The sequence below is a fragment of the Mesoplodon densirostris genome, chromosome 18, assembly GCF_025265405.1.
Source record: "Mesoplodon densirostris isolate mMesDen1 chromosome 18, mMesDen1 primary haplotype, whole genome shotgun sequence".
In the NCBI taxonomy this organism is placed as follows: Eukaryota; Metazoa; Chordata; class Mammalia; order Artiodactyla; family Ziphiidae; genus Mesoplodon; species Mesoplodon densirostris.
The window spans coordinates 56,809,103-56,835,911 of NC_082678.1; the positions used below are offsets into that span (position 1 = coordinate 56,809,103).

General features: G+C 42.4%; 1 protein-coding gene across 2 annotated transcripts in view; it reads right to left on the bottom strand.

Annotated features, from left to right (window-relative positions):
• The window catches only part of AATF (apoptosis antagonizing transcription factor), a 102,590-nt gene that overhangs the window by 41,089 nt on the left and 34,692 nt on the right, over positions 1-26,809 (bottom strand). For both annotated transcript variants that reach the window (XM_060081254.1, XM_060081252.1), the window contains 4 exons: positions 24,643-24,757; positions 22,669-22,876; positions 21,969-22,133; positions 19,032-19,115 (listed from right to left, as the gene is read on the bottom strand). In XM_060081254.1, coding sequence (XP_059937237.1) covers positions 19,032-19,115; positions 21,969-22,133; positions 22,669-22,876; positions 24,643-24,757 — 572 coding nt within the window. The remainder of the gene's footprint in view (positions 1-19,031; positions 19,116-21,968; positions 22,134-22,668; positions 22,877-24,642; positions 24,758-26,809) is intronic.

Here is a 26,809-nt window from a genome sequence, read left to right on the forward strand (position 1 = left end):
GAGGCGGATTCTTAACCACTGCGCCACCAGGGAAGTCCCTTCAAAGACTATTCTTCTCCCCACTGAATTGTTTTGGCACCCTTATCAAAAATCCAAGTAATTTTTAATGCATTTGGTTTTATAGCCTCATATTCCCTGGCTTTCTGAATTTGTAACCCACAGTTACTGACTCCTACCTCTCAGGTTTCCATGGTTCATAGCCACAGATGCTTGAGATGGAAAAAAGGCTGGGGCAACCCTGTATGTAACTTACTTAGCCTCACTGAGTCAGGATTTTTCAAACTCCCTCCCCAATACATAGAAAGCACATGAAAGAAGTGCAGTCAACCCCTCTTACGTGTGTTTCAGCCCCTCCCTTACTGATAGCTATACAAAGTGGATTCACAAGGCTTGGGTTTACTCTTCCTACAGCTTCCTCTCTAGCTCCCACAAGAATTCTTAGTGAAGAAATATCTATTTCTGCTCTAACTCCTGCTTTACTACCCTTTTTTTTTTTAGTTCTCAGATCTCCAGTCTTTCAAATTATACCCAAAAGGAGTCATCTGCAATTTTCATACTATATTTGAAGCATACAAAAGATAAATCCACTATATTGTCCACACCTATAGTATAAAATCGCCACAAGATGACCCAGTGCCCATAGGTAACTATTTTTTCTCTGTCCCCTTTGCACATTGCCTACTCACTCCTCAACCAACTCTGCACCACCCAACAGTTCTGGCTCCATTATTCTACTGAAACACCTCAGGCCCGGGTCTCAAGATGCCCATGTCTAATGGACATCTGTCACGACTCATCCTTCTAGACTTCTTGAAGCAGCAAGTGACGCTGGATATTCTCACCTTCCTGAAACACCCTTTTCTTGGCATCTTTGAGGCACCTCCTTCGTTTTACGCCATATTCAGCCAGCTCGTCTACCCAAACGTTAAATGCTAACATCCCTCAAGACTCAGTTCCAAGCTTTCTTTTTTTTAAATTAATTAATTAATCAATTTATTTATTTTTGGCTGTGCTGGGTCTTCGTTCCTCTGCGCAGGCTTTCTCTGGTTGCGGTGAGCAGGGCCTACTCTTCGTTGTGGTACGCAGGCTTCTCATTGCAGTGGCCTCTCTTGTTGTGGAGCATGGGCTTCAGTAGCTGTTGCACGCAGGCTCAGTAGTTGTGGTTCACACGCTCAGTTGCTCTGCAGCATGTGGGATCCTCCCGGACAGGGCTTGAACCTGTGTCCCCTGCATTGGCAGGTGGATTCCTAACCACTGTGCCACCAGGGAAGTCCCAAGCTTTCTTTTCTTCTCATTCCATGTGCTCCCCCCCAAGAATTTCATTCTATTTTCAAGGCTTCAATGACCTAAGAGTTATCCCTGGAATTCCTTTTCCCTTACACTCAATATCTAATCTATCTCCGAGACTTATATATGTGCTCCACCAGTTCATGAACCTGTCCATTTTTCTCTATCTCCACTGCCTGTACCCTAGTATAGGCTGTTATCATCCTCATTCACTCCATAAACATTTAGCACACTGGGGAAGCAATGAAGAATGAAACAGACGTGCTCTCACCTGAGTTAGTGTAGCGGGCTCCTGGTATCTGCACCCGCCCCTCCTTCATTTTGTTCTGCTCCGTACAGTCAGAGTGATGTTTTCAAAATGCACGTACGCCAGAGTATACAATTCTTATTGCAGCCTAAAGGCCCCTTTACCTACCTCTCCAGCCTAACCTTCCACCTCGGTGCTCCAGTCCCACCAGCACTCCTTCTGTACCTGAAATGCTCCCAGGCTCGCTCCCACCATGCAGCCCTTTTTTGCACCTGCAACTGCCTGGATCACGCTTCCCTAGCCATTAACTGGCTTACATCCCACCTTCTCTCCTCATTCGCTAAATCTCAGCTCAACCACCGTTTCCTCAGGAAAGCCTCTCTTAACTGCACCCCACTATACACATTCACATGATGTTCTTGCTGTACTTAATTTACATTTTATTAGTGGATTACATGCCTATTGTCCATTTCCTCCACTGGCCAACTGTCTACCTCACAGAGAGCAGAGAATGTATCTGACTGTGCTCACCACTCTATCCTGTCCACTGGCCACAGAAGGAGCTCAATAAATATACATACACACAGAGGGGGAAAAATTGCTTCTAGCAGAAAATATTGATTTTTTGTTTACTTTACCACCCACACCCACACCCACACACCCACACCCACACACACACACACACTCCTTTTGTTTTTAAACAAAAGAAATTGTACTTTGTAATACCCTGCCTCTAATCCAGAGCACCACTACGTACCCAAGCAACTGAGGAACCTCCTTGTTTTTATCACTACCGATTACCAGCACCTCCTCCTCCTCAAACAATATTCTCCTTCTCTCACATCTCACACAGGGCCTAGAGAACTGGGTGGTTTAAGTGGGTAGGAATTACCCTTTTTTTTAACCATCCCAAGAGTACCTGAATTAAAAAAAACAAAAACAAAACTATTTAATCCAAATGAATGGAAAGATCTTAAACACCTCTCATTATTTTACTGTTAAAATGATGTGGATCTAGCCTCCCTCTTGGGTCTCATTTCCCAAAGGAAAAACTTGGTTCTTCTCGGGAAGAGAAGAGAGGAAACAGATCTTTTGTGCTTCCTCTAACCACCCCCCACACCCTGACCCCTTCCTGTAGTATTTTCAAGCTGGTTTTTTACTACAAGAAAGGTGTCTTGACATCTTTATAATAAAGATCTGAATTAATTTCAGTATAGTGTTTTCTATTTAAATATCTTTTATCTATGAAATAGGTTTGTCAAATCTCAGTTGCAGGTTTCCATCTCCCATTTTCTAAGGTCTCATGCTTCCAGATATGAGCTTTCAATTCCGTGAGTGAGTGCACCCCATGGTTCAATGTAACTGTAAACATTTGCCAATGAGTCCGTAAAACGCCAGGGCTTTGGAGTCTGACATATCTGGGTTCTGAATTCCAGCTATGCCCGTTACTAGCTGCGTAGTTTGGGACAAGTTATATGACCTCTCTGAGTGAGACTCAGTTTCCTCATAATAACTGTACCTCAACAAAGTTGATTTGTGATTTTAAAACATGTTAAAAGTAAAGCACTTAGTAAAATGTAAGTATTTCAATAAAGAGAAATACTGTCAACATCAGATAACAATACTCATCAGATAATCACAAAATGCAATTTGGGACAAAAAAATTCAACACCTTCCAGAGCTGAATCACGACAGCTGCTAACAACAACAATGAACAAGTACAGTAATTCAATGTTCCTTTCTACTTGTTGTCAACAGTGGATAACAAATAAGATAGGAAATGAAGGAAAAGCAGAATGGAAGGAAGAAAATGTAAAAAGCACAGAAGATTCACAAAAAATAGTGAGTCAATACTTGCAAAGTAGGCTATTACTTGCAGAGCTTTCCCAAACTAGGCCATACTAAATCGGGGCAAAAGCGATGCTCTCCCTTATCATTTATTCTATTAGGACAACTAACTGCTCTTCCCTTTCCATGACCTGTGACCACACCCCCACCCCTGCTCCCACAGTCCCCTCCTCCTCAGCCTGCCCCTCAACCTCACCCTCCAGATCACCCTCTCTATCCTTTTGCAAGGGCCTGGATCAAACGCCATCTCCTCCCAGCAGCCTTCTCTAATTCTCCCAGACTGTTATTAATCTCTCCCTCTCCTGAATTCCTTATCACCCCCTCGCCAAGCACTCTGGTTGTCTATGTCCATGTCGTCTCCCTTGCTTGGCTGTAAGCGTCTTGAGGGCAGGGTACGCTCTCACTCAAATCCTCTCCTCCCACAGAACTCCGCGCACGGCCTTGCACACAGTGACTATATTCAATGATATTTCTAAAAGGAAAGAGTTGCATTGCGTTCTAGATATTGTGATCAAAGACGAAAAGCACCCCACTTCTGCAGTGGCAATTACAATATTCACCAGAATAATAACACAGGGAAGAGTGGAGGGAAACCAGGGTGTATAAATAAAACCCAAGTGCACCTGACTACTGAAGTTACAGATAACCCACCTCTGCTTACTAAAATCAGAAAATGTACAGCTAGAGGCTACCACTGAAAAGGTCAGCCTAACTCCGCTTCACTGTCCTTGGTCTCTGAGGATTTGATTACTTTTTCCACCTCCTGATTCAGTGTTGCCTCGTGCCTCCACTCCAGGGCTGGAGCTACGGCCTGTGATTTGGAAGGGATGATAAATCCATTCACTGAATAAAGTCACACTGTTTTCTCAGCACAGTTCTAAAATATTTCAAAGGCCATGATATGTCACTCGGCTTGGCCACTTGGGTTAAAATTTATTAGTCGAAACAGAAAACTTTCTCATCAGACCCCATATGTTCCATTAGGTGTGATATATAGTGTCTCCCAATGTCTAATTATTAACTAGAAGTGTAAGTAAATCACTATCAGTATTAGGCTCTGATGTGTGAAGACGGAGTGGGAATTAGGCAATTCGACGGCTAAAGAACTTCTTTTCGCCCATTTGTTTTTCCTTTCTTTTTCCTACACGTAGAAAGAATTATACAAGGACTAAGTGACTGCATTAAGCCACTCTTCCTTAATCTGTACCAAAAGTAACAATGTGCCAGGAGTGCTACTGTTTAGAACTTCCAACAGCCCCCATTTCCAGTATTCTGTCCCTTGGTCACCAGGCAGATGTCCTGGTGTGTGTGTATATATATATTTATTCTATCTATAAAAAAGGTGAGGAGGGGGCTTATATATCCTTTGGAACACCAGCTCAATCACTGACTATTTCTGGGCATTCTTTGGCAATGATTCTTTTAATGACACCATACAGCATACCGTTTGTACCGAAAGAATAAAGAGGGAGTCATTCAGAACTAGAGAAGATCTTACTAGAAAGGATTCACAAGTAAGAAACCGGAAGGGCAGTACTAACTTGTATTCTGTAATTAGGTCCTTTAAGGATTAAAAGCCCAGCTGAAACAAACCTCAACCTCTCCTTCCGGGATTCAGACTCCAATAACTCCTCAGCCCCACCAGGAGCGATAACCCATGGATCCTGCCACCTTTTCAGCACGCCTCCTCCTCTCCTCACACGCTCCCTTCTCTCCTTACTCAGGTGCATGTGATTCCACAGTCCATCAGGATAGTCACTCCTGGTCAACATCCTCAACTCCCCTGCACGCTGTCCCTTTCTCATACAGATTCACAATCCCTTGAGGATTGATGTGTCTTGGAATCCAGAACTTTTTCGATTTGGGGGAAGGTGATACAGTGTCTATACCCCATAAACGTCCCAGTGAAGCCTGGGGCAGCAACCCGAAGTCAAACACATTAATATATTTATGCAGCAAAATACATGAACATTTCCACTAAGTGGAACAAATAAAGCCTTATAGGTTTCTATAGCTTCAGAACCATTCAGTTCAGATGTTGCCACCACAATGTTCTACCAAACTTGCCAAAACAAACAAAACAAAACACTATGAGTTTCCAGAACTCTTTGAATTCCAGAATTGCAGATAAGGGATCATGTACCTGTACTTCCTTGGCAAAACCCCAAACCATGTTAAATCTCAGTACCTGCATCCATGCGGCTGAGCTGACTGGAGAAAAAGACGAGGAGTGAACTGGTCTCACTCACTTTAAGATCATTTCCACCAGCCTTACGTGGGTCTTCAGCACTCCCGATAACTCCACTCGGTTGCCCACCTACTCACTCTCCCGCTCGCTTAGGTGACTCTGCCACACCTCCTCTTTTCTCAAACCTCCAGCCCCTGCACTCTGCTAAGAACCTCCACATGCCCCTACCCCACAGCTACTTGCAAGGGCAGCTACACACCTGCCTTCCCTCCAATACCTATGGACGAACTGTCCATCAGACCAACCCCTCTCGACTGTGTACTCACCAGCAATTCTGACCTCATTCCTGAAACACGCATGCTGTCCTCTACTGGATCATTTCCATCAGGAAACAAACAGCATACAAAGGACGTCTACCTTAGAACCAAACAAAAGACTCGCTCCTGACCCTCTGCGACCCCATTTGTTCCCTTTAGTGCAAGTCGCCTCGAGACTGTCTGTACTCACTGTCTCCAACTCTTCTCCCTCTGTTCTCGCCTGAACCCGCTTCATCACTCTACCAAAACAGTTTTTGTGAAGGTCACCAATGGCTTCCACGGTGCTAAAACGAATGGTCAGGACTTCCCTGACGGTCCAGTGCTTAAGACTTCGCCTTCCAATGCAGGGGGTGCGGGTTCGATCCCTGGTTGGGAAGCTAAGGCCCCACATGCCCCTCGGCCAAAAAACCAAAAACATAAAACAGAAGCAATATTGTAACAAATTCAATAAAGACTTTAAAAATGGTCCACATCAAAAACAAAAACAAGGGCCTCCCTGGTGGCGCAAGTGGTTGAGAGTCCGCCTGCCGATGCAGGGGATACGGGTTCGTGCCCCGGTCTGGGAGGATCCCATATGCCGCGGAGCGGCTGGGCCCGTGAGCCATGGCCGCTGAGCCTGTGCGTCCGGAGCCTGCGCATCCGGAGCCTGTGCTCCGCAACGGGGGAGGCCACAACAGTGAGAGGCCCGCATACCGCAAAAAAAAAAAAAAAAAAAAAAAAAAAAAAAATTAATAAATAAATAAATAAAACGAATGGTCAATTCTCACTCTTTATCTTACTTGATCTATCTGCAACATTTAACATAGTATGTCACTCTCTTCTTTAAAAAAAAAAAAACTTTATTCAGATACAATTCATATACCATACAATTCACCAATTCAAATTGTACGATTCAGGGCTTCCCTGGTGGTGCAGTGGTTAAGAGTCCACCTGCCGATGCAGGGGACCCAGGTTTGTGCCCCGGTCCGGGAAGATCCCACATGCCGTGGAGCAGCTGGGCCCAAGAGGCCCGCGTACTGCAAAAAAAAAAAAAAAAAAAAAAAAAATTGTACGATTCAATAGTTTTGTATATTCACTGAGTTGTGCAACCATCACCACAACCAATTTTAGAATATTTTTATCACTCCCAAAAGAAACCCATTACTCATTAGCTGTTACTCCCCATTTCACCCCCAACACCCCCAGCCCTAAACAACCACTAATCTACTTTCTGTTTCTATAAATGTGCCTATTCGGAGCATTTCATAAATCATATAATATATGGTGGTCTTTTGTGAATCCCTTGCTTCACTTAACTTATCACAGTGCTTTCAAGGTTTATCCAGGTTGTAACAAGGATCAGTACTTTATCCTCTTTATGGCCGAATAATATTCTATTATATGGATATACCACATTTGGTTTATCCATTTATCAGTTGACAGCCATTTGGGTTGTTTCCTTTGTGGCTATTACGAATAATGCTGCAAATATTCAGGTACAAGTTCTGTGTGGACATGTAATTTTATTTCTTTTGGGTATATACCTAAGAGTAGAATTGCTAGGTCATATGGTAACTCTACATTTAATGATCTGAGCAACGACCAAACTATACGCCATAGGGGCTGCACCAAGTTATCTTCCCGCCAGCAACGTATGAGGGTTCCAGGTGCTCCATACCCTCCCAAAGCTTATGATCTGTCTTGTTTTCTGTTTTGGTGTTTGTTGGGTTTTTTTCTTTCTGGCCGCGCTGTGCGGCACTCGGGATCTTAGTTCCTAGACCAGGGATGGAACCCATGCCCCCTGCAGTGGAAGCATGGAGCCCTAACCGCTGGACCATCACGGAATTCCCTCATCTGTCTTTTTTGATCATAGCTATCCTAGTAGTCAGTGAAAAGTAGTATTCACTGTTGTTCTGGTTTGCATTTCCCTAAAGACTAATGACAGTGAGCATCTTTTCCTGACTGGTCACTTAAATATCTTCTTTGGAAAAATGTGTATTCAGGTAATTTGCCATTTTTCAGTAGGCTATTTACTTTTATTATTGAGTGTAAGAGTTCTTTATATATTCTAGATACCAGTCCTTTATCAAATACATGAGTTGCAAATATTTTCTCCCATTCTGTGGGTCTTTTCACACTCCTGACGGTAACTTTTACAGCTCAGAAGTTTTCAATTTCAATGAAGCCCAATGTATCTGTTTTTCATTTTGTCCCTTGTGCTTTTGTTGTCGTATTTAAGCAACTATTTCCTAACCAAAGGTCATGAAGATTTATTCCTGTGTTTTCCTCTAAAAGTTTTATAGTTTTAGCTCTTGTATTTACGTATATGATCTACTTCAAGTTAATCTTTGCGTAGGTATGAGGGAGGGCTCTAACTTCATTCTTCTGCATGTGGATATCCAGTTGTCCTAGCGTTGTTTACTCAAAAGACTTCTCTCCCCATCGAACTGTCTTGGCACCCCTGTCAAAAATCAATTGACCATAAACGTAAAGGTTTACTTCTGGATTCTCAATTGTATTCTATTGATCTATATGCCTAACCTTATACCAGTACCACAACATCTTTATTACTGTAGCTCTGCGGTAAGTTTTGAAATGAATGAGTCCTCCAACTTTGATCTTTTTCAAGACTGTTTCAGCTATTCTGGGTCCTTTGCATTTCCATATGAATTTTAGGATCAGCTCATCAATTTCTACAGAAAGGCAGCTGGGATTTTGATAGAGATTATGTTGAATCTGTAGATCAATTAGGGGAGTACTGTCATCTTAACAATATGAAGTCTTCTAATCCATGAACATGGGATGGCTTTCCATTTATTTAGGTCTTTTAAAATTTCCTTCAGCAATGTTTATAGCTTTCCGCATACAAGTCTTTTACCTTCTTGGTTAAATTTATTCTCAGGTATTTTACTCTTTTGGATGCTATCATAAATGGAACAGCTTTCTTAGTTTCCTTTTCAGATTGCTTACTGCTGGTGTATAGAAACACAACTGATTTTTGTGTGTTCATCTTGTATCCTACAACTCTGCTGAATTTATTTATTAGACCTAGCAGCTTTCTGGTGGCTTCTTTGGGATTCTATATATATAGGATCATGCCATCTGCAAATAAGAGATAGTTTTACTTCTTTTCCAATTTGGATGCCTTTTATTTCTTTATCTTGTCTAACTGCCCTGGCTAGAACCTCCACTACAAAGTTGAATATTAGTGGCAAGAGTGGACATCCTTGCCTTATTCCTAATCTTAGGGGAAAGGTTTCTGTCTTACCACTGAATAGGATGTTAGCTCTGGGTTTTCACAGATATTCTTCACTAGGTAAGGAAGTTCTCTTCTATCCCTAGTTTGTTGAGTGTTTTTTTTTTTAATCATGAAAGGATGTCAAATATTTTTCTGCATCTATTGAGATGATCATGTAGTTCTGGTCCTTATCTATCAATATGGTATATTACATTAATTGATTTTTTATACCTTTATTGGAGTATAATTGCTTTACAATGTTGTTAGTTTCTGCTGCACAACAAAGTGAATCAGCTATATGCATACATACATACATTAACCGATTTTTAAATTTTTATTTATTTATTTATTTTTGGCTGTGTTGGGTCTTCGTTGCTGCACGCAGGCTTTCTCTAGCTGTGGCGAGCGGGGGCCACTCTTCCTTGCGGTAAGCGGGCTTCTCATTGCAGTGGCTTCTCTTGTTGCAGAGCACAGGCTCTAGGTGCACGGGCTCAGTAGCTGTGGCTCGCAGGCTCTAGAGCGCAGGCTCAGTAGTTGTGGTGCATGGGCTTAGTTGCTCTGCGGCATGTGGGATCTTCCCAGACCAAGGATCAAACCCGTGCCCCCTGCATTGGCAGGCAGATTCTTAACCACTGCGCCACCAGGGAAGTCCCACATTGATCTTTGATGCTAAAACAATCTTGCGTTCCTTAGCTAAATCCCACTTAGTCATGGTATATAATCTTTTTTATGTGTTGCTGGACTGAGTTTGCTAGTAGATGGTTGACTTTTACATCTATATTCATTAGTGATATTGGTCTGCAATCTTCTTTCTTTATGATGCTTTTGCCTGGTTTTGGTATCAGGATGATACTGGATTTCCTCCTTCTTGAAACACTTTGATATGGAACCTGGGAAATCACTCTTCCTTTATTCTCTCTCATCTTCTCAAACACCTTTGTTGGGTCCTCTCTCTCCCCAGCCTCTAAATGTTGGAATGCCCCAGGATTCAGGCTTTGAATCTCTTCCCTTTTTCTCTCTACCTTCAGTCCCTAGGTGATCTCATCCAGTCTCACAGTATTAAATACAATCTGATGGCTCTAAGACTCACACCTTCTGTTCAGACCTCTCCACGAACTCCAAAATTATGTCCATAACTACCTCTTCAACAACTCCCTATGAATGCTTCAGAGGTATCTTAAACTTAATGTAACTGATTTAGAATCAAAATAATTAAAGCCAACACAGTCCACGGGGGGAAAAAAAAACTAGTATAACCAAAGCTGAGTTCCAGATTTCTCCTCCAAACTAGCTTCTCTCACTGTTTTTCCCCATCCCAGTAAACAGCAACTTCATCCATCCAATTGCTCAGACCAAAAACCTTAAAGTCCTGGACACCTCTCTTCCCACACTCCACACACAATCTATCAACCAATCCTGTCAGTTGAACTTTCAGCATAAATTCAGAGCCCAACCACTTCTCAAAGTATCCTAGCTCCAGCTACCACCATCCCTTACCCAGACTATCATGAGAGTCTCCTAGTTCCTGTTTGCCACCCTGCCTCCTCAGAGTGTGTTCTCAACACAGTCCTCAGAGTGATTCTTTAAAAATACTAGTCCAATCTTGTCACTCCTCTGTTCAAAACCCTCTAGTGGCTCCCCATCTCAATCACAGTGAAAGCCAAAGCCTTACAGTGGCCTACAAGGTCCTTCAGGACCTGGCCTCCCATTACCTCTCTGACTTCCTCTCCTATCCCACTCTTTCTTACCTACTCACCCCAGTGGCACTGGCCTCCCCGATGTTCCTGGCACATGCCAGCCTCTGCAATGTCTCAGAGACATTGGCACTTGCCATTCCCTTTGTCCCCAACGCTCTTCCCCCCAATACCTACATGGTTCTGTTGCTCACTGCCCTCCCGGCTCTGCTCAAATATCACCGTATCCCCGGGCCACCCTATGTGAAAACAGTAACCATCCCATCCCTACCCTAGACCCCCTTCTTTCATCGTTTTCCACTGCAGGGTCACACTATCATCCTGTCTCTAAGCTAGAATGAATGCTCATGAGGGCAGGACCTGGCTTTGTTCCAGCCCCTAAAAGAGCTCCAAGAGACCTTTCTGTGATGCTGGGAATGCTCAGTGTTTGCACTGCCCACTACAGTCGCCACTAGCACATGTGGCTGCAGCACTTGAAACGGGGCTAGCATGACTGACAAACTGAATTTTCAACTTTATTTTAATGAATTAACTAGAATTTAAATAGCTACACGTGGCTAGCGGCTACTGCATTAGGCAGCACAGCCTAGAACAACAGTTACTCAATAATATACAGTAGATACTCACATATTTGCTGAATCAATTAATGGAAGAAAGAAATCTGAAGGCTTTTCTTCTCCTTAACTTTTTATTACAGAAAACTTCAAAAATACACAAAAGTTGGCTACAGCAAAATGAACCCTCAAATACCCATCACCAACCTGAATATGCTCTTCTTTTTTTCCTTTTTTTTCGGGGGGGAGAAGGAAGGATTTATTATTACTTGCAGCAAGTAAGGAGAAGACCAGGGATCTTTCCCAAAGCAGTGTCTCCCTGAATGCTCTTCTTCTTCTTCTTTTTAAATATTTACTTATTTATTTTGGCTGTGCCAGGCCTCAGTTGCAGTGTGCGGACTGCTTAGTTGCGGCCTGCAGACTCTTAGTTGCGGCATGCAGGATCTAGTTTGCCGACCAGGGATCGAACCCGGGCCCCCTGCATTGGGAGCTCGGAGTCTTACCCACTGGACCACCAGGCAAGTCCCCTGAATGCTCTTCTAATCTGAAATAGGTTTCAGTGGATACCGGCATCTCAATACTGGCTTCTAACAATGACTGTATGCCTGGAAAATAGTGAATTTATACTATTATCCAGAGTTTATATCTAACAGCATCTCTTAGAGTCTTTTACAGGTTATTGAGACATGACTTTAGGAATTAGATTAGGTGTCTGTTGAGGGAAAAACCTGTGTGCTAACGAATGTCTGAGGCACGTTTGTGAGAAGACAACACTAGGCAACTACATGTACGTTTTTTTATCAATGACCTGATTGCTCTCTTGCACCATTTATTTTCTCCACTTAAATTTTACCAAAGTCATACTTTTCAAGAGGAGCTGTGTGACTATACAAAATTGAGGAGAGGGCTTCCCTGGTGGCGCAGTGGTTGAGGGTCCACCTGCCGATGCAGGGGACACGGGTTCGTGCCCTGGTCCGGGAAGATCCCACATGCCGCGGAGCCGCTGGGCCCGTGAGCCATGGCCGCTGAGCCTGCGCGTCCGGAGCCTGTGCTCCGCAACGGGAGAGGCCACAACAGTGAGAGGCCCGCGTACCACAAAACAAACAAACAAACAAACAAACAAAACCCCAAAATTGAGGAGAATCTTGCTCTTGTTAGATGACACAAATTCCTTGGGCAGGGGGTTTCTCTTATTAGTCTTTGTAAACCTAGCATCTGGTATAGCAGTTGTTAAGTGAATGAAGTTCATAATTGCACAAAAGCGGTAACATGTGAATTGTCAGAATGCAAACAGATACACTGGATCTCCAATTTCCTAAACAGATACAAATCTGAAAAGGAAACACTCAAGTGGATTTTTAAGTGTATCAGATCAAAAGGCGGCAGAATACGCTAGAAAGAAAATCAAACTGGGAACAAGAGCACATGGGTTTCAATGTCCTAAATGGGGTGATCGTATCCTAGTCACTTACTTCCTCTAGGCCCTAGTTTGTAAAAAGTCAGTTTGGCATTGATGATTTTCAAAGACGCTATCTAACTTTACAGCAATTAGGTTCTATTCTAGATCTACAATACACACACATATTTTAAGATGCTTATTAACTTCCCCTTTCTATGCTAAGTCATGGTCCCTATAATTTACTTTCAAGGAGCTATACATTGAATATAATTTCACAAGGAGACATCATGCCCACTTTAGTAAACACGTAGCGTTCCCCATTTCTAAAGTGGTAAATTCTTTACTTGGGTCTACTAAAATACTGCTAGAGTGCTGTGTTTAATTTACACTCAGCCAGCTGATATTGGGCTTATTAGTAGTACAGAGAAGGCAATTTTGGCCACACATTTCCCTAGTAAACTGCCAAGGTACCCCTTGTGTTCGAAAAGTTTCTTCGAGAGTTCTAAGCCAATTCTTATCTCTTTCCTAGCTGGCTCCATCAAATGAACTAATTAGGCTTTGTTCCGAGGTTTTTTTACCTTTGTCTAAACGAAGCGGTAGTACTGAAGTTAGGCTCCAGTGTTTTTTGTTTTGTTTTGTTTTGTTTTGTTGCGGTACGCAGGCCTCTCACTGTTGTGGCCTCTCCCGTTGCGGAGCACAGGCTCCGGACGCGCAGGCTCAGCGGCCATGGCTCACGGGCCTAGCCGCTCCGCGGCATGTGGGGTCTTCCTGGACCAGGGCACGAACCCGTGTCCCCTGCATCGGCAGGTGGACTCTCAACCACTGCGCCACCAGGGAAGCCCTCTGGTGTTTTTTAAAGCAAGGAAACTGAAAGAAATCAGGGCCAGTCGTGTGTGCCTTCCCCTGACGCTGCCGTGTGATGAAATTTCTCGACCTTGAATTTAAAGTGTGGCTTTTGGGCTCCTGTTCTGTGCAGCCTGCACAACAGTGAGCCCACGCTGGCAATCCAATGCCATCCAATGCCATCCAATGCCGATGCTGATACTGTACTGGGTCTAAACACTGACAGATGAACAACAGCAGCACAGGAACTAGAATGCATCTCAAATAAAATTCTTACACATGGTCAAAAAATAATCTTGTAATTATTAAAACTGAGGTTTAATTGGACACTGATATTGGTTTGGAGTTTGTTTGTTTAACACCTTTATTATGTCTTAAGAAATCTAACTGATTAACTCTTCTATAACTTTTTTTCTTTTTGGCCGCATTGGGTCTTCGTTGCTGCACGCGGGCTTTCTCTAGTTGCGGCGAGCGGGGGCTACTCTTCATTGCGGTGCACAGGCTTCTCATTGTGATGGCTTCTCTTGTTGTGGAGCACGGGCTCTAGATGTGTGGGCTTCAGTAGTTGTGGCTCGTGGGCTCTAGGCGCGCAGGCTCAGTAGTTGTGGCACACAGGCTTAGTTGCTCTGGGGCATGTGGGATCTTTCCGGACCAGGGATCGAACCTGTGTCCCCTGCATTGGCAGCAGGATTCTTAACCACTGCGCCAACAGGGAAGTCCCTCTCTCCTATAACTTTAACTGTGATTTCAATCTTCAAATTTGTGTACTTCACATTCACGTCCTCTCTAAAGTCACCATAAAGGTCTATATGTAATAAATGTTATCAAAATTTTAAGAAACATCATCCACATCTCAAATAACAGCAACATTTCAAAGTCAACCTAAAAATGAAATACTGCTCTGAACAGAAGGGATCTGTTTTCCAACAACAAATTAAAAGGAGGAGGTTTAAATCAAACTTTAAAGCATACTCTTAGCCATCAACTGAACCACTGGAAAGATACATGCCAACAAGAACACAGTATTGCCTTAACCGTAGGAATGGCTTCACACATCCCTTATTCACACTACGATCTAAATGCATACAATTAAAGCCACGACATCAGCTGTCCGTATTAATCACTCACCAATTTAATTAAACCAGCTTGTCACAAAGCTTGCCTCTTCTCTATTTCTTAACATTATTGACTTTTAATAGTTCACTGAATTAGTAATTACTTGTTTATGGCACTATCAAATGTCTTGGACACAAAAGTCCAGCGTGTGGCATGGTCAGTTACAGACATGTACTGATGGCAAATGAAAGGAGAGATTTAACCCATCAAAGTGGTCATCTAAAGAACAGAACCTATTATGCCTTTCTCCAGACGCTCCTGGTTAAATTCAAAGTGACAGGACAAACCAGATCAAAACTAAACAGAGCTAGAAGCAACATACAAAATCCTAATGAACCCTCAGAAATCCACGTACCAATCTGTCAATATCTAAGCTCAATTAGTCCTTTCAGAACAAAATACCTCATGAAGTGACAAGAAACTAGTTTGAGGTCTTGGCTATGAAAAGAATAAAGCCAGTCACTTTACTACACAGCATATTATTGCTAAGTGCAGTCATATCTCAACATGGAGATCTTGGGAGGATTAAATAAAGACGTGAGTCAAGTACCTGTCTACTCAGTCCAGGAGCTGGCACATAACTAGTGTTCAGTAAACGTTAGTCCTTCCTCGATTCTTTAAGAACTCAGGCCTATCAAGTCAAAAATCAATGGATGGTTTAAAAAAAGCAAATCAAAACAAACAAAAACTTTAAATGGAGATATACAGACAACACATCTTAAAAGCACTTAATGTTAAAAAAGGAGCAAACGGGATCGTGAAAGTGAAAAATAAATACTGAAAACATTTCTGAATGGCTCATCCTTCATGGTCATTTGCAACCTTCATATTTTGTGAAATCATCTTCAGGGATGAGCCCTGGCGAGAGCTAAGCCAGATGCAAACTGATTCCATCAGGGGGTGAGACTCGGCAACGTCTGCAGCCAGTGAACAGTTTCCCTCCTGAAACCGTCACCACCGGGCACACTTCGGGCTTTCAGCAACTCCAGTTTCCAAACAAACCAGTAACACAACTAGAAGGCTAATTTTTTCATTAGAATTGTTAAGAAACCAGGAGCTTAATAAATTATTTGCCTTCAAAGGGAAAAAAATTACTTTCTAACACACATAATATTTCTTCTGGTTCTAAGAAAATGAAGCTTAGCTATTTACGAACTGAGAGCTGTAATACTATAGTGAAGTCTTTTTATGGCTCACGAATGAAATGTTTAAGAAATAAAGGTACGTGAAGAACAGGACTTGACCTAAGCAGTCTTGAGGTCAAGTACCAGTGCTGCTATTTACTATATGACTTGCAGGAAGTTACTTAACGTCTCAGGGACTCAGGTTCTTGTGTGGTTCTTTTCCGCTCAAAAGCGGTATGATTACTTACAACATCTGATACTCCTCAGTGCCCCCCCCCTCTCTTATGTATATGCTTACACACACATACACATATACATGTACCTTTATTAGATAATGCAGACATATTTTTTAAGTTGTAGTAACTTAAGGCCCTTTGTGAAACAAAGAGAGTGTGTATGTGTTGGGTGTTCTGACCCTGAACACCATTCTCAATGGTGAGGGCATTTACAAAGCCTTGTGACACCTGAATTAACCAAGTAAGCCTTTAAACCCTTACAATGAAACATTAAAATTCAATGTGGCTATAATCTCTTCCTTACAAAACATGGACCCAAAGAGTCTGGCTTCAAGTATGGTTTAAAAAAAAAAAAAAAGGCAGATGTATTATATTCACCACCCAGCTCTTCCCTACGACCACATAAAAAAAAACACAAATGAAAACTCACAGGCCCATTGTAATACATTGTACCACTTCTGAATGCAACACTTAGCTCAGGCTTACTACCCTGACAAATAAAGGAAAGCACTTTATGAAGCCAATTTAATTGGGAGGTGACAGAAAACATACAGCCATTTTCTTTAGCCTTATCATTGAACTGGCTTCAGTTCCAATCTCTGGCAAATCCCACTCAACAGAAGAAATTAACCAGGTCAGCAGAACAGGTGCTACGTTGTGTCTGTCAAGGGCCTGGCATCACCACAATTACTTGCACACAATGAAGCAGTAATCTTTACAGATCATCTCTCCCAAGAAGCATATTGGGGAGGGGGAGAAAAACTGAAGGGAGGAAGGCAGGGTCGGGGCAGGGGGGATGGTAGTGGGAAGAAGAGGAATAGGAGGCAAAGAGAAAAGGCAAGAAAAGAAAATGAATGTGCAGCTGCCTTGCGGCTCAGCAGATGTCAGGATGTGATGTACGAGGCTAGGATAAGCTGTCGTAGCCTGCTGCCAAAGAGTGGTAAGTGATTAAAGCCTGCACACTTCTAAGCACCATATTTAGAATCTGCAGGGTTTCGAGACTTGCACCCATTCCTTGCTGTGCTGCCAGATGTTGGCAACTGGTTCAGTTCCTACTGACTGTGCATGGATGACAGCAGTTGGTACGGCAGCAAAGCAATCTGGAGTGCTTCCGGAGATGCTGTACATTAACAAGTGTCACCCATCATTCACCTTTACAGAAGGCTGAAACAACTCCAATTTGCTGCCACTTCCCTCTTGGGAAACAGCCAAGATAAAGTTGCACCTGGCAGCCCCATTTGTTTCACTCAGGTGTTTCAGCTGCCTTGCTGACCTCTATTAGTTTAAGTTTTAATTTAGATTAACCCCAGCACCCCAATTAACCAGCAAGGGGAAAAGCTAAGATGTGACTAGTCATAACTGAAATCAGAATTTATCAAAGTTAAAATTATTAATTGGGATAGAGGGCCAATCAAGTAATGCTATTTCTTTTTCAGCAGACCTCCAGGCCAAAAAAAAAAAAAAAATATATATATATATATATATATGTAAATATATATATCTTTCAGACTAAGGATTGCCAGTAGAAGCAACTTCCCCCCAGTAATTTCAGTTTATTTTATTATAAGCCTATTTATGATGCACTTTCCATTGAACAATGTACACTTCAATTAATGAAGACTGGAATATTTTTGATTGTCTCCCATGATCTCACACAATTATACAGAATTAATATCCCATATCAGGTACTTTCTTAGACACTCTAGCACAAAACAGAATCCCCTACTCTTCTGACAAATGGATATAATGAGAAGAAAAGGAAAAAAAGAATCAGGACCTCTGACTAGGAACAGCTGGGGCCACATCCATCCTCTTTCCTATACCCTCTCATCATTACTTTTGAGACTTAACAGCAATAATTTTATTGAACATCACAGAGTGAATAGCAAGATTAATAAAAAGTCTCTCTTTTTGTTTTTAGGGCAAAACCAGAGGCATCCCCAATATAGAATCACTTGTCCTACTTGCTTCACAGTGTAATTTTCCTAAGTTCCTTCCTTCGTATTTCATATACTACATAGTACTGTCGTCATAGCTAAACCTCCAACAAGCACCTGCAAATTCTTCAGCAAAAGTTAACACTAAAAATTCAGCAGAGGAAAAAAAATTCATCTTGATAAAATAATGGCTCAATCAAAACTGGTTTATCACTGCTGAGCAGCATCCTCAACTCTCCAGAGCTAGAGAGGGTACATCCTAAAGCACATTTCATAAAGAAGTATGACTTATCAAGAGACCCAGGATTACAGGAAATTATTTTAGTTCTTTAGAACAGCCCGGATGTTTAGCCTACCTTAACGGTCACCACCTTCATCAAAAAGAGCAGCAGAACAGCAGATCACAGCGTCAGGGAAAGAACGGGGGAAGTGTTTGTGAAGAGATATTGAGAACCTCTAGCAATTCCTTCTGTCTTCAAAGCACTACACTATTATTATAATCAACAGTAGCAGACAACCTCAATAAATATAAATACTTAACTGATGTGAACATGCACACATACACAAAATTTTTAAGAGAATAGACTTAATAGGTTAATAGAACCAGAAGTGCAATTCAAGAATTCTGGGATCCCGGCCCTTCAGCTCCATTTCCTTATCTAATAGTAACAGGACGAGAAAACAACCAAACAAACAAACAAAATCCTCCATTAACATCATCAAAGGCTGCTGAGAGAGAATAAACCACCTGATGCAAAGAAGTTGAAACTGTTTTACATATAATTCACACTCTGAAACAACTAACAACGTAGCTGTAGCTATATTCATTTCAAAAGGAAAAATATAAAAGTAAAGCACTAAATCCAGAACTACACAGTAAGTCGATTCTGCACACTAGAGTTCTAACTCCCTATCTGACTCGATCCTTCCAAAGTAAGCTACCTATTGGTCAGAGAATTCTATCAGCTGTTGTAAAATGCTAAAGCCTGATTTATAACAAAAGGAAAGAGTGTAAAAATCATACCTGGTGGTAAAAGTCATCATCATCAAAGATTTCTTCATCCAGGTCCTTCAGGTGGGCACTGGCAGGGGCTTGAGGAAGGATCTCCTATATCAATGAGAAGTAGTAAATCCTAATGAGGTTACCAAAGTAATGCAGCTACTATAAATAATGTGTATAACAGTCAAAGCACTGTTTTCCTTAAGATATAAAGAGCTCTTCAAATTAAAGAACAAGGACTTCCCTAGTGGTACAGTGGTTAAGAATCCACCTGCCAATGCAGAGGACATGGGTTCAAGCCCTGGTCTGGGAAGATCCCACATGCCACAGAGCAACTAAGCCAGTGCACCACAACTACTGAGCCTGCGCTCTAGAGCCCGCGAACCACAACTACTGAGCCCTCATGCCACAACTACTGAAGCCCACGTGCCTAGAGCCCGTGCTCCACAACAAGAGAAGCCACTGCAATGAGAAGCCCACACACCGCAACTAAGAGCAGTCCCCACTCGCCACAACTAGAGAAAGCCTGTGCACAGCAATGAAGACCCAATGCAACCAAAAGTAAATAAATTAATTAAAAAAAATTGAAGAACAAAAACAATGCAATTGAAAAATAGGCAAAACATTAATAGGCACTTGACAGAAAAAAAACACAAGCAGTCAACAGTTATACAAAAATATGTTTAATCTAATTCTAATTAAATACATGCAAATTAAAATGAGAAGACACCGTTTTTCACCTCTAAAACTGGCAATCTTCAGTAGGAAAACACAGCTGGTGGGATTGGAAATTAATGCAGCCTTTTTGAGGCAATTTTACAACATCTATCAGGATTTAAAATGCATATTCTCTTTGATTTAACACGTCCACTTCTAGAAGTCTATCCACATGTTCACACAAATACAAAAATAAAAATGCTCAGGAATGTTTCCTATAGCACTGTTTCTAAAACTAGAGACAACATAAATATCCACTGTTCAAATAAATTATAGTACACATCCATACAATGGAATACTCTAGCCATTAGGAAAAATGAGGTAGATCTCCATGTAATGACATGGAAAAGTATCTAGAATAATTTAGAAAGTTGTAAGATTTTACATATAGTTTATAACAAAAGGGAGGGGATATGGGAACATATGTATATGTGTAACTGATTAAATTTGTTATAAAGCAGAAAAAAATAAAATTAAACTTTAAAAATAAATAAATTAATTAATTAAAAAAAACCATTTTATATATTTATACACACAAACGTATATATATCCAACCCATTTAGTTAAAAAAAGACAACCATATTTTTATAAGTGCATACGTGTTATATGCGTGTGTGTGTGTGTATACATATTTATATATACAAATAGAAAATACCTGAAAGTGTGTTACAACTATGAACATTGGTTAAACCTGAGGAGTGGAGTTTTTAGATTGGGGGAATTTTACTTTTCATTTTAAATTCTTCTGAACTTGGGCTTCCCTGGTGGTGCAGTGGTTAAGAATCCGCCTGCCAATGCAGGGGACAAGGGTTCAAGCCCTGATCCGGGAAGATCCCACATGCCGCAGAGCATCTAAGCCCGTGTGCCACAACTACTGAGCCTGCACTCTAGAGCCCCCGAGCCACAACTACTGAGCTTGCATGCTACAACTACTGAAGCCCGTGCGCCTAGAGCCCGTGCTCTGCAGCAAGAGAAGCCACTGCAATGAGAAGACCCTGCAGTGCAACGAGGAGTAGCCCCCGCTCGCCGCGACTGGAGAGGGCCCACGTGCAGCAACGAAGACCCAACCAGCCCAAAATAAATAAATAAAATTAATAAAATTTATAAATTCTTCTGAACTTAAGAAATATATTAAGTATATATTCCTACTATAAATAAAAGAGTTTCCTTTAGACAGAAGAATCTGCCTATTTCAATTCTGGATCCTCTTCTGGAGCGTCTAAACATCCAAAGGAAAGCCTAAAGTACACACTTGCTTCGATACTGGCATTCCTAAAGAAAAAGCTTTAAAACTGAATTTTAAAAATTGGATTACAGGGCTCCCCTGGTGGCACAGTGGTTAAGAATCTGCCTGCCAACGCAGGGGACACGAGTTCGAGCCCTGGTCCGGGAAGATCCCACATGCCGCGGAGCAACTAAGCCCGTGAGCCACAACTAATGAGCCTGCACTCTAGAGCCCATGAACCACAGCTACTGAAGCCCGCATTCCTAGAGCCTGTGCTCCGCAACAAGAGAAGCCACCACAATGAGAAGCCCACGGACTGCAACGAAGAGTAGCCCCCGATCGTCGCAACTAGAGAAAGCCTGTGCACAGCAACAAAGACCCAACACAGCCAAAAATAAATTTTAAAAATAAATAAATTTATTTAAAAAAAATTGGATTACAAATGCTTCCATGACCAGACTCAGGTCAAACTCAAAATTAAGAGAAGGCTACGGGGCTTCCCTGCTGGCGCAGTGGTTGAGAATCTGCCTGCTAATGCAGGGGACACGGGTTCGAGCCCTGGTCCGGGAAGATCCCACATGCCGCGGAGCAACTAGGCCCGTGAGCCACAACTACTGAGCCTGCGTGTCTAGAGCCTGTGCTCCGCAACAAGAGAGGCCGCGATAGTGAGGCCCGTGTACCGCGATGAAGAGTCGCCCCCGCTTGCCACAACTAGAGAAAACCCTCGCACAGAAACGAAGACCCAACACAGCAAAAATAAATAAATTAATTAATCAACTCCTACCCCCAACATCTAAAAAAAAAAAAGAGAAGGCTACACACAATAATAGCTTCATCTTTTAAAAACTTTCCCCTCCCACATATTCTCAGTTTCTCAACAATCTAGGAAAGTAGTGCTTTTTTCCCTTTCTTTCACTGACTTCTTATACCCAGAGGAATACCTACAAGGAGATAAGATTTTCCAGTTAATTAGCCTCCTAGAAACTGCTCCCATAATCATCATGCATCACAGTTCTTACCGGCTGTCCTGGCAAACTCTCTGGGACAGGCTGGGCTGCCGGCTCAGGTTTGCCAAGAACTCGGTAGATAGAGCGCTTGGTCTGTGTCCTTCGAAGTAATCTTTCTTTGTCCATCAGAATATGATCAATCTGAGTCAAGATTGAACGTTCAAAGGCACCAAAACCCTGCAACAACATTAAGCAGTGTCAGATAACATGGAAAGTCTCTGCTGAAGGCAGCTACGTTGGTTTTCCTATTTTTCTGTGTCAGCAGAGAAACAGACAATCCTCCTTCCAGGAGGGACTTTCTGTTAAAGACTGAGTTTGTGAATGGCTCTAACTGTTCTCAGAAAAAAAAAAAAAAATTAGTCCCTAAGCAGGTCTCATTAGTTTCCTATACCCAGAGATTAACTTCTGCTCCTTTAATAATAATTGTTTTAAAGTCCATTTCTTTAAAGTATTTTGTATTTTCAATACTTACAAGACCACAACTTCTAGAATAAAATACTTTTTCTAATAAAGTTGAAATCCCATGCCTGAATGGTATAAACCCCAATGGATTAGGGTTAGGGTTAGCGTTAGGGTTCAGTAAATTTTTCTACAGAAATGACTGATTACTATGACACTGAGGCATCATCCATATAAGGGAGCTGTACTTCCAATTTCTCACAGCTGCTTCAGGTTGCCATGACCTGCCTTACACACGAGTGCACACACTTGCCTTCCCCAGTTTTCCAGAAGCCAGCTTGGTCTTATCATGCCACTTCTGGAGCGTACGGTTCCTGTAGACGGTGAAGTCGGTGAAGCGCTTCGCTATGAAGCTGGGGTAGTCCTCCGTCTCCAGCTTCCTCTTTGCTGGGGCCCTCCTCTGCTGCTGCTGCTGCTTCTCTTCTACGAGCTCTTCATCTTCACTGGAAATCTCCTCCTCACTGGAAAACCAGTAAGAACACTGAGTCCAATGTAAATAAACGTTACCTAAATAAATACTTAGGCATGGGACTTCCCTGGTGGCGCAGTGGTTAAGAATCCTCCTGCCAATGCAGGGGACACGGGTTCAAGCCCTGGACCGGGAAGATCCCACATCCCACAGAGCAACTAAGCCGGTGCGCCACAACTACTGAGCCTGCACTCTGGAGCCCATGAGCCACAACTACTGAGGCCTTGTGCCACAACTACTGAAGCCCGCGCGCCTAGAGCCCACGCTCCACAACAAGAAGAAGCCACCGCAATGAGAAGCCCATGCAACTGCAACTAGAGAAAGCCCACACGCAACGAAGGCCCAATGCAGCCAAAAATAAAATTAATTAATTAAAAAAAACAAAAACAAAAAAAATCCTAGGCTCACATGCAGTCAAGAGTATTTGGGCTTTCCCTATGCTGTCTGCATCTTAAATAGCACGGGAGACGTGAGGACGGCTTTTTGGTTGCTGTTGGAAGAAAACGTTCGTGAGGTCAAACAAAAACTCATGTATCTTTTCAAATAAATATAAAAATAGATGGTTTCAAAATATTTTTTAAAAAGTAAGCCAACTATAAAAATAAATGAGGTTGTTCAAAATATTATCAGAAATGCACATGAACCAGGCCTATACTGCTACAGGAGGGTCTTTAAAAATTAAACATACAACCATACTTTTATGACCTCAATCCCCAAATCAAAAAGGGAAACATGTCTCCCTGTAACTAACGACTCAGGAAAGCTGAGTAATATTGGTTGAACCAAACGAAGAGAAGCAGAATGTGAAGAAAACTCAAAGGGGTAGGCCACAGAATCCGAGCTAGGCTGTAATACCCTCAACTGTGTGAGAGCACTAGAGCTCATAGCTACGGAGCCAGCTACACTGCCTGGACCACCGACCCCAGCGCACAGGAAGTGCTTACTAAATGTGAGCTCCTCTCCTTTGTCATTCCAACTAATTCAGTAGAAAGGTACGGAGCAGAAGGGAAGCCCGACGGAAAGCAGCAGGCGGGTACCCTATGCCGCAGGCTCAAACAAAGGGGGGAGCTAGAGGAGAACCGTCATCAACTGGGATAATTTCAGGAAGGGAAAGCATGTTTTCTTCTGCTATTTCCTGAAATTCTTCCACCCTTCGCAATAACTGCTTCTTCCTTCACTGAAAAGTCGACAGTTGTGACTGGCAATTCCACGTATGGGCAACAAAGTGCCTCACAAACGTTAATTAAGCGTTCGTGTTAAAAATGTGCTTTCAGGGCTTCCCTGGTGGCGCAGTGGTTGAGAGTCCGCCTGCCGATGCAGGGGACGCGGGTTCGTGTCCCGGTCTGGGAAGATCCCATATGCCACGGAGCATCTGGGCCCGTGAGCCATGGCCGCTGAGCCTGCGCGTCCGGAGCCTGTGCTCCGCAACGGGAGAGGCCACAACAGTGAGAGGCCCACGTACCGAAAAAAAAAAAAAATGTGCTTTCACCTATAATCTCACTAGATCTAAAAAGAAGGCAAGATTTTTGCAGAAGCTTACAAAGAAGCTTAGGCACAACTATGCATAAAAATCCAAAACCTAATTCCCAATTTATGTGTCATCCTGGCCACCAATTAAATGTAAGAGGCTCTTTCTATTTTACTAACATTAAGTCCGGTATCTGCCTGGAAAGGACTTGACTTTCTTTTTCATAAATCATGGGAAACCATTCAGATGAAAAGAAAATAAGCAATTCCATAGTTCCATTCCCTCCTTACCTTTCTGCTTTGGGCTTTGTCCCATCTACTAGGTATCTAGTGTCTGGATACTGGAAAAGCAACTCTTCCTGAAGATCTACCAATGATCTCAACAATGCTTTAAGTGCCTTGTGACCTGGGAAATAAAGCAGAGAGAAGGAACAGTTAATTATCGACAGTTCTCCAAAGTAGGTGATGCCTATGACGCTGGACTCCTGAGCAGTACTGGCTGAGGGGGTGGGCACAGGGTACGTCGGGACTGAGAACTCTCTGAAATACAGAATTCCTGAAAGGAAATAATAACAGTGCCTACCTCATAGGGTCGTTGTGAGGAACAAGCAAGGTAACAATGTGTAAGGTGATTAGAAGAGTGTCTGCAGTAAACTGTGAGTTCTTAAAGTTAGTAAGTTTGACACACACCTTCCCTGCCTGTCATCATAACCAATCGTTTTTTTCCTTTGGTGCTTCTTTCTCAGATATTTTTCTACAGGTTACCCATTGACCTCTTGGATTACCCCTTTACTGATCGACTCCTTAAGCAATTCCTTCTCTTCTGAAGAGCACAGCTTAGTCCTGGGGTCCCCACCACCACCACCACCACCCTCCCCCAGGAGATCTCCTTTGCTGGTGTGAGCTACCGCCTCGTTCATTCAATCTCCCAACACATACCCTTAAGGAAGGTTCCAGTTCACGAACAGAAACCCAAGTTAATGACTTACTGTTTGCAGTACCGTCATCCCTCGGTATCCACAGGGGATTGGTTCTAGGAGCTCTCCCCCAGGATAACGAAACCCACGGATGCTCAAGTTCCCTATATGAAAGGGCCTAGTATTTGCATGTAACCTACTCGCATCCTCCCACATACTTTAAATCATCTCTAGATTACGTACAACTAGTACACTGTAAATGCTATAAAAATCGCTGTGAATACTACATAAATAGTTGCAAGAGTTGCTGCAAATTCAAGTTTTGCTTTTTGGAACGTTCTGACATTTTTTCTTTCCAAGTATTTTTGATCCAAAATTGGTTGAATCCATGGATGCGGAACCCAAGGATATGGAGGTTCCATTGTACTGAACTGTGTATTAAAAATTTGCACACCAAGAATATGTTCTTACCTGATTCTCCTCACAACCAAGAGGATGCGTGTGTAATAAAGCTGGTCAAGATTAAGTTTAAAGTCTATGACCAAGAACTTTCAGAATAAAATCTGGCCCTCTGAGAACCAAACTCTTACCTTCTTTATCAGCAAAATCCTACTAAAGGGGCTAAATAGACATTGATAACTACTAGTTAAGTTTTGACAGCACTCAGACATCTCTCTTTATAATCAAACTTTCACATTTCCAGCAACTGCCAAAAAAATCTTCACATGGATGCTCGATCACTTCCTCAAACACACCATGTCAGAAACAAAACTCTTTTTTCCAACCTAATACTTCTCCTTTGTCTGATTCTCTCACCTCTGTTTAATGTTTTCACAGGAGATCACTGACATTTTGGTGCCCTTATTCAATATATTCAGTCAGTTGCTAAATCCTGTGGTTTCCATACTTCCTATCACTAACAGTTGTCCATCTGTCTCTGGCTATGCTTCGATCACTCCTTCCCACTTTCCTTTAAGTAACTGTAATCTTCTCACAAGCATCCTTACTCTCATCTAGCAATCCCTACATTCATTTTTATTTTATATTCTAGACTAACTTCAGCCCACACGAACTTCAGTTTAAGTGATTTTTATGAATTTGATTCTATCTCTTCTGCTTCTACCTTGCCCGGCATGAGTAGCTTCCTCACTATTTTACATCTCAACCTATTTCATATGGGACACCAACACATGACTCAGACAAGTTCTCCAAACAGATCACACTGCAGCATTCCATTTCAACATACGGCTAAAAGCTTACCTGAGAAAGCCTCCTCGGATTGGTCAGAAGGAACTCAATAACCCAACAGCTACTTTGCATTCCTCCAATAATCTCTGTATAAGACTATATAGGGACTTCCCTGGTGGTCCAGTGGTTAAGAATCCGCCTTCCAATGCAGTGGACTTGGGTTCGATCCCTGGTCAGGGAACTAAGATCCCACATGCCTCGGGGCAAGTAAGCCTGCACGCCACAACTACCAAGCCTGCATGCCCTGGAGGCCACACGCCACAACTAGAGAGAAGCCTGAGCGCTGTTAACTA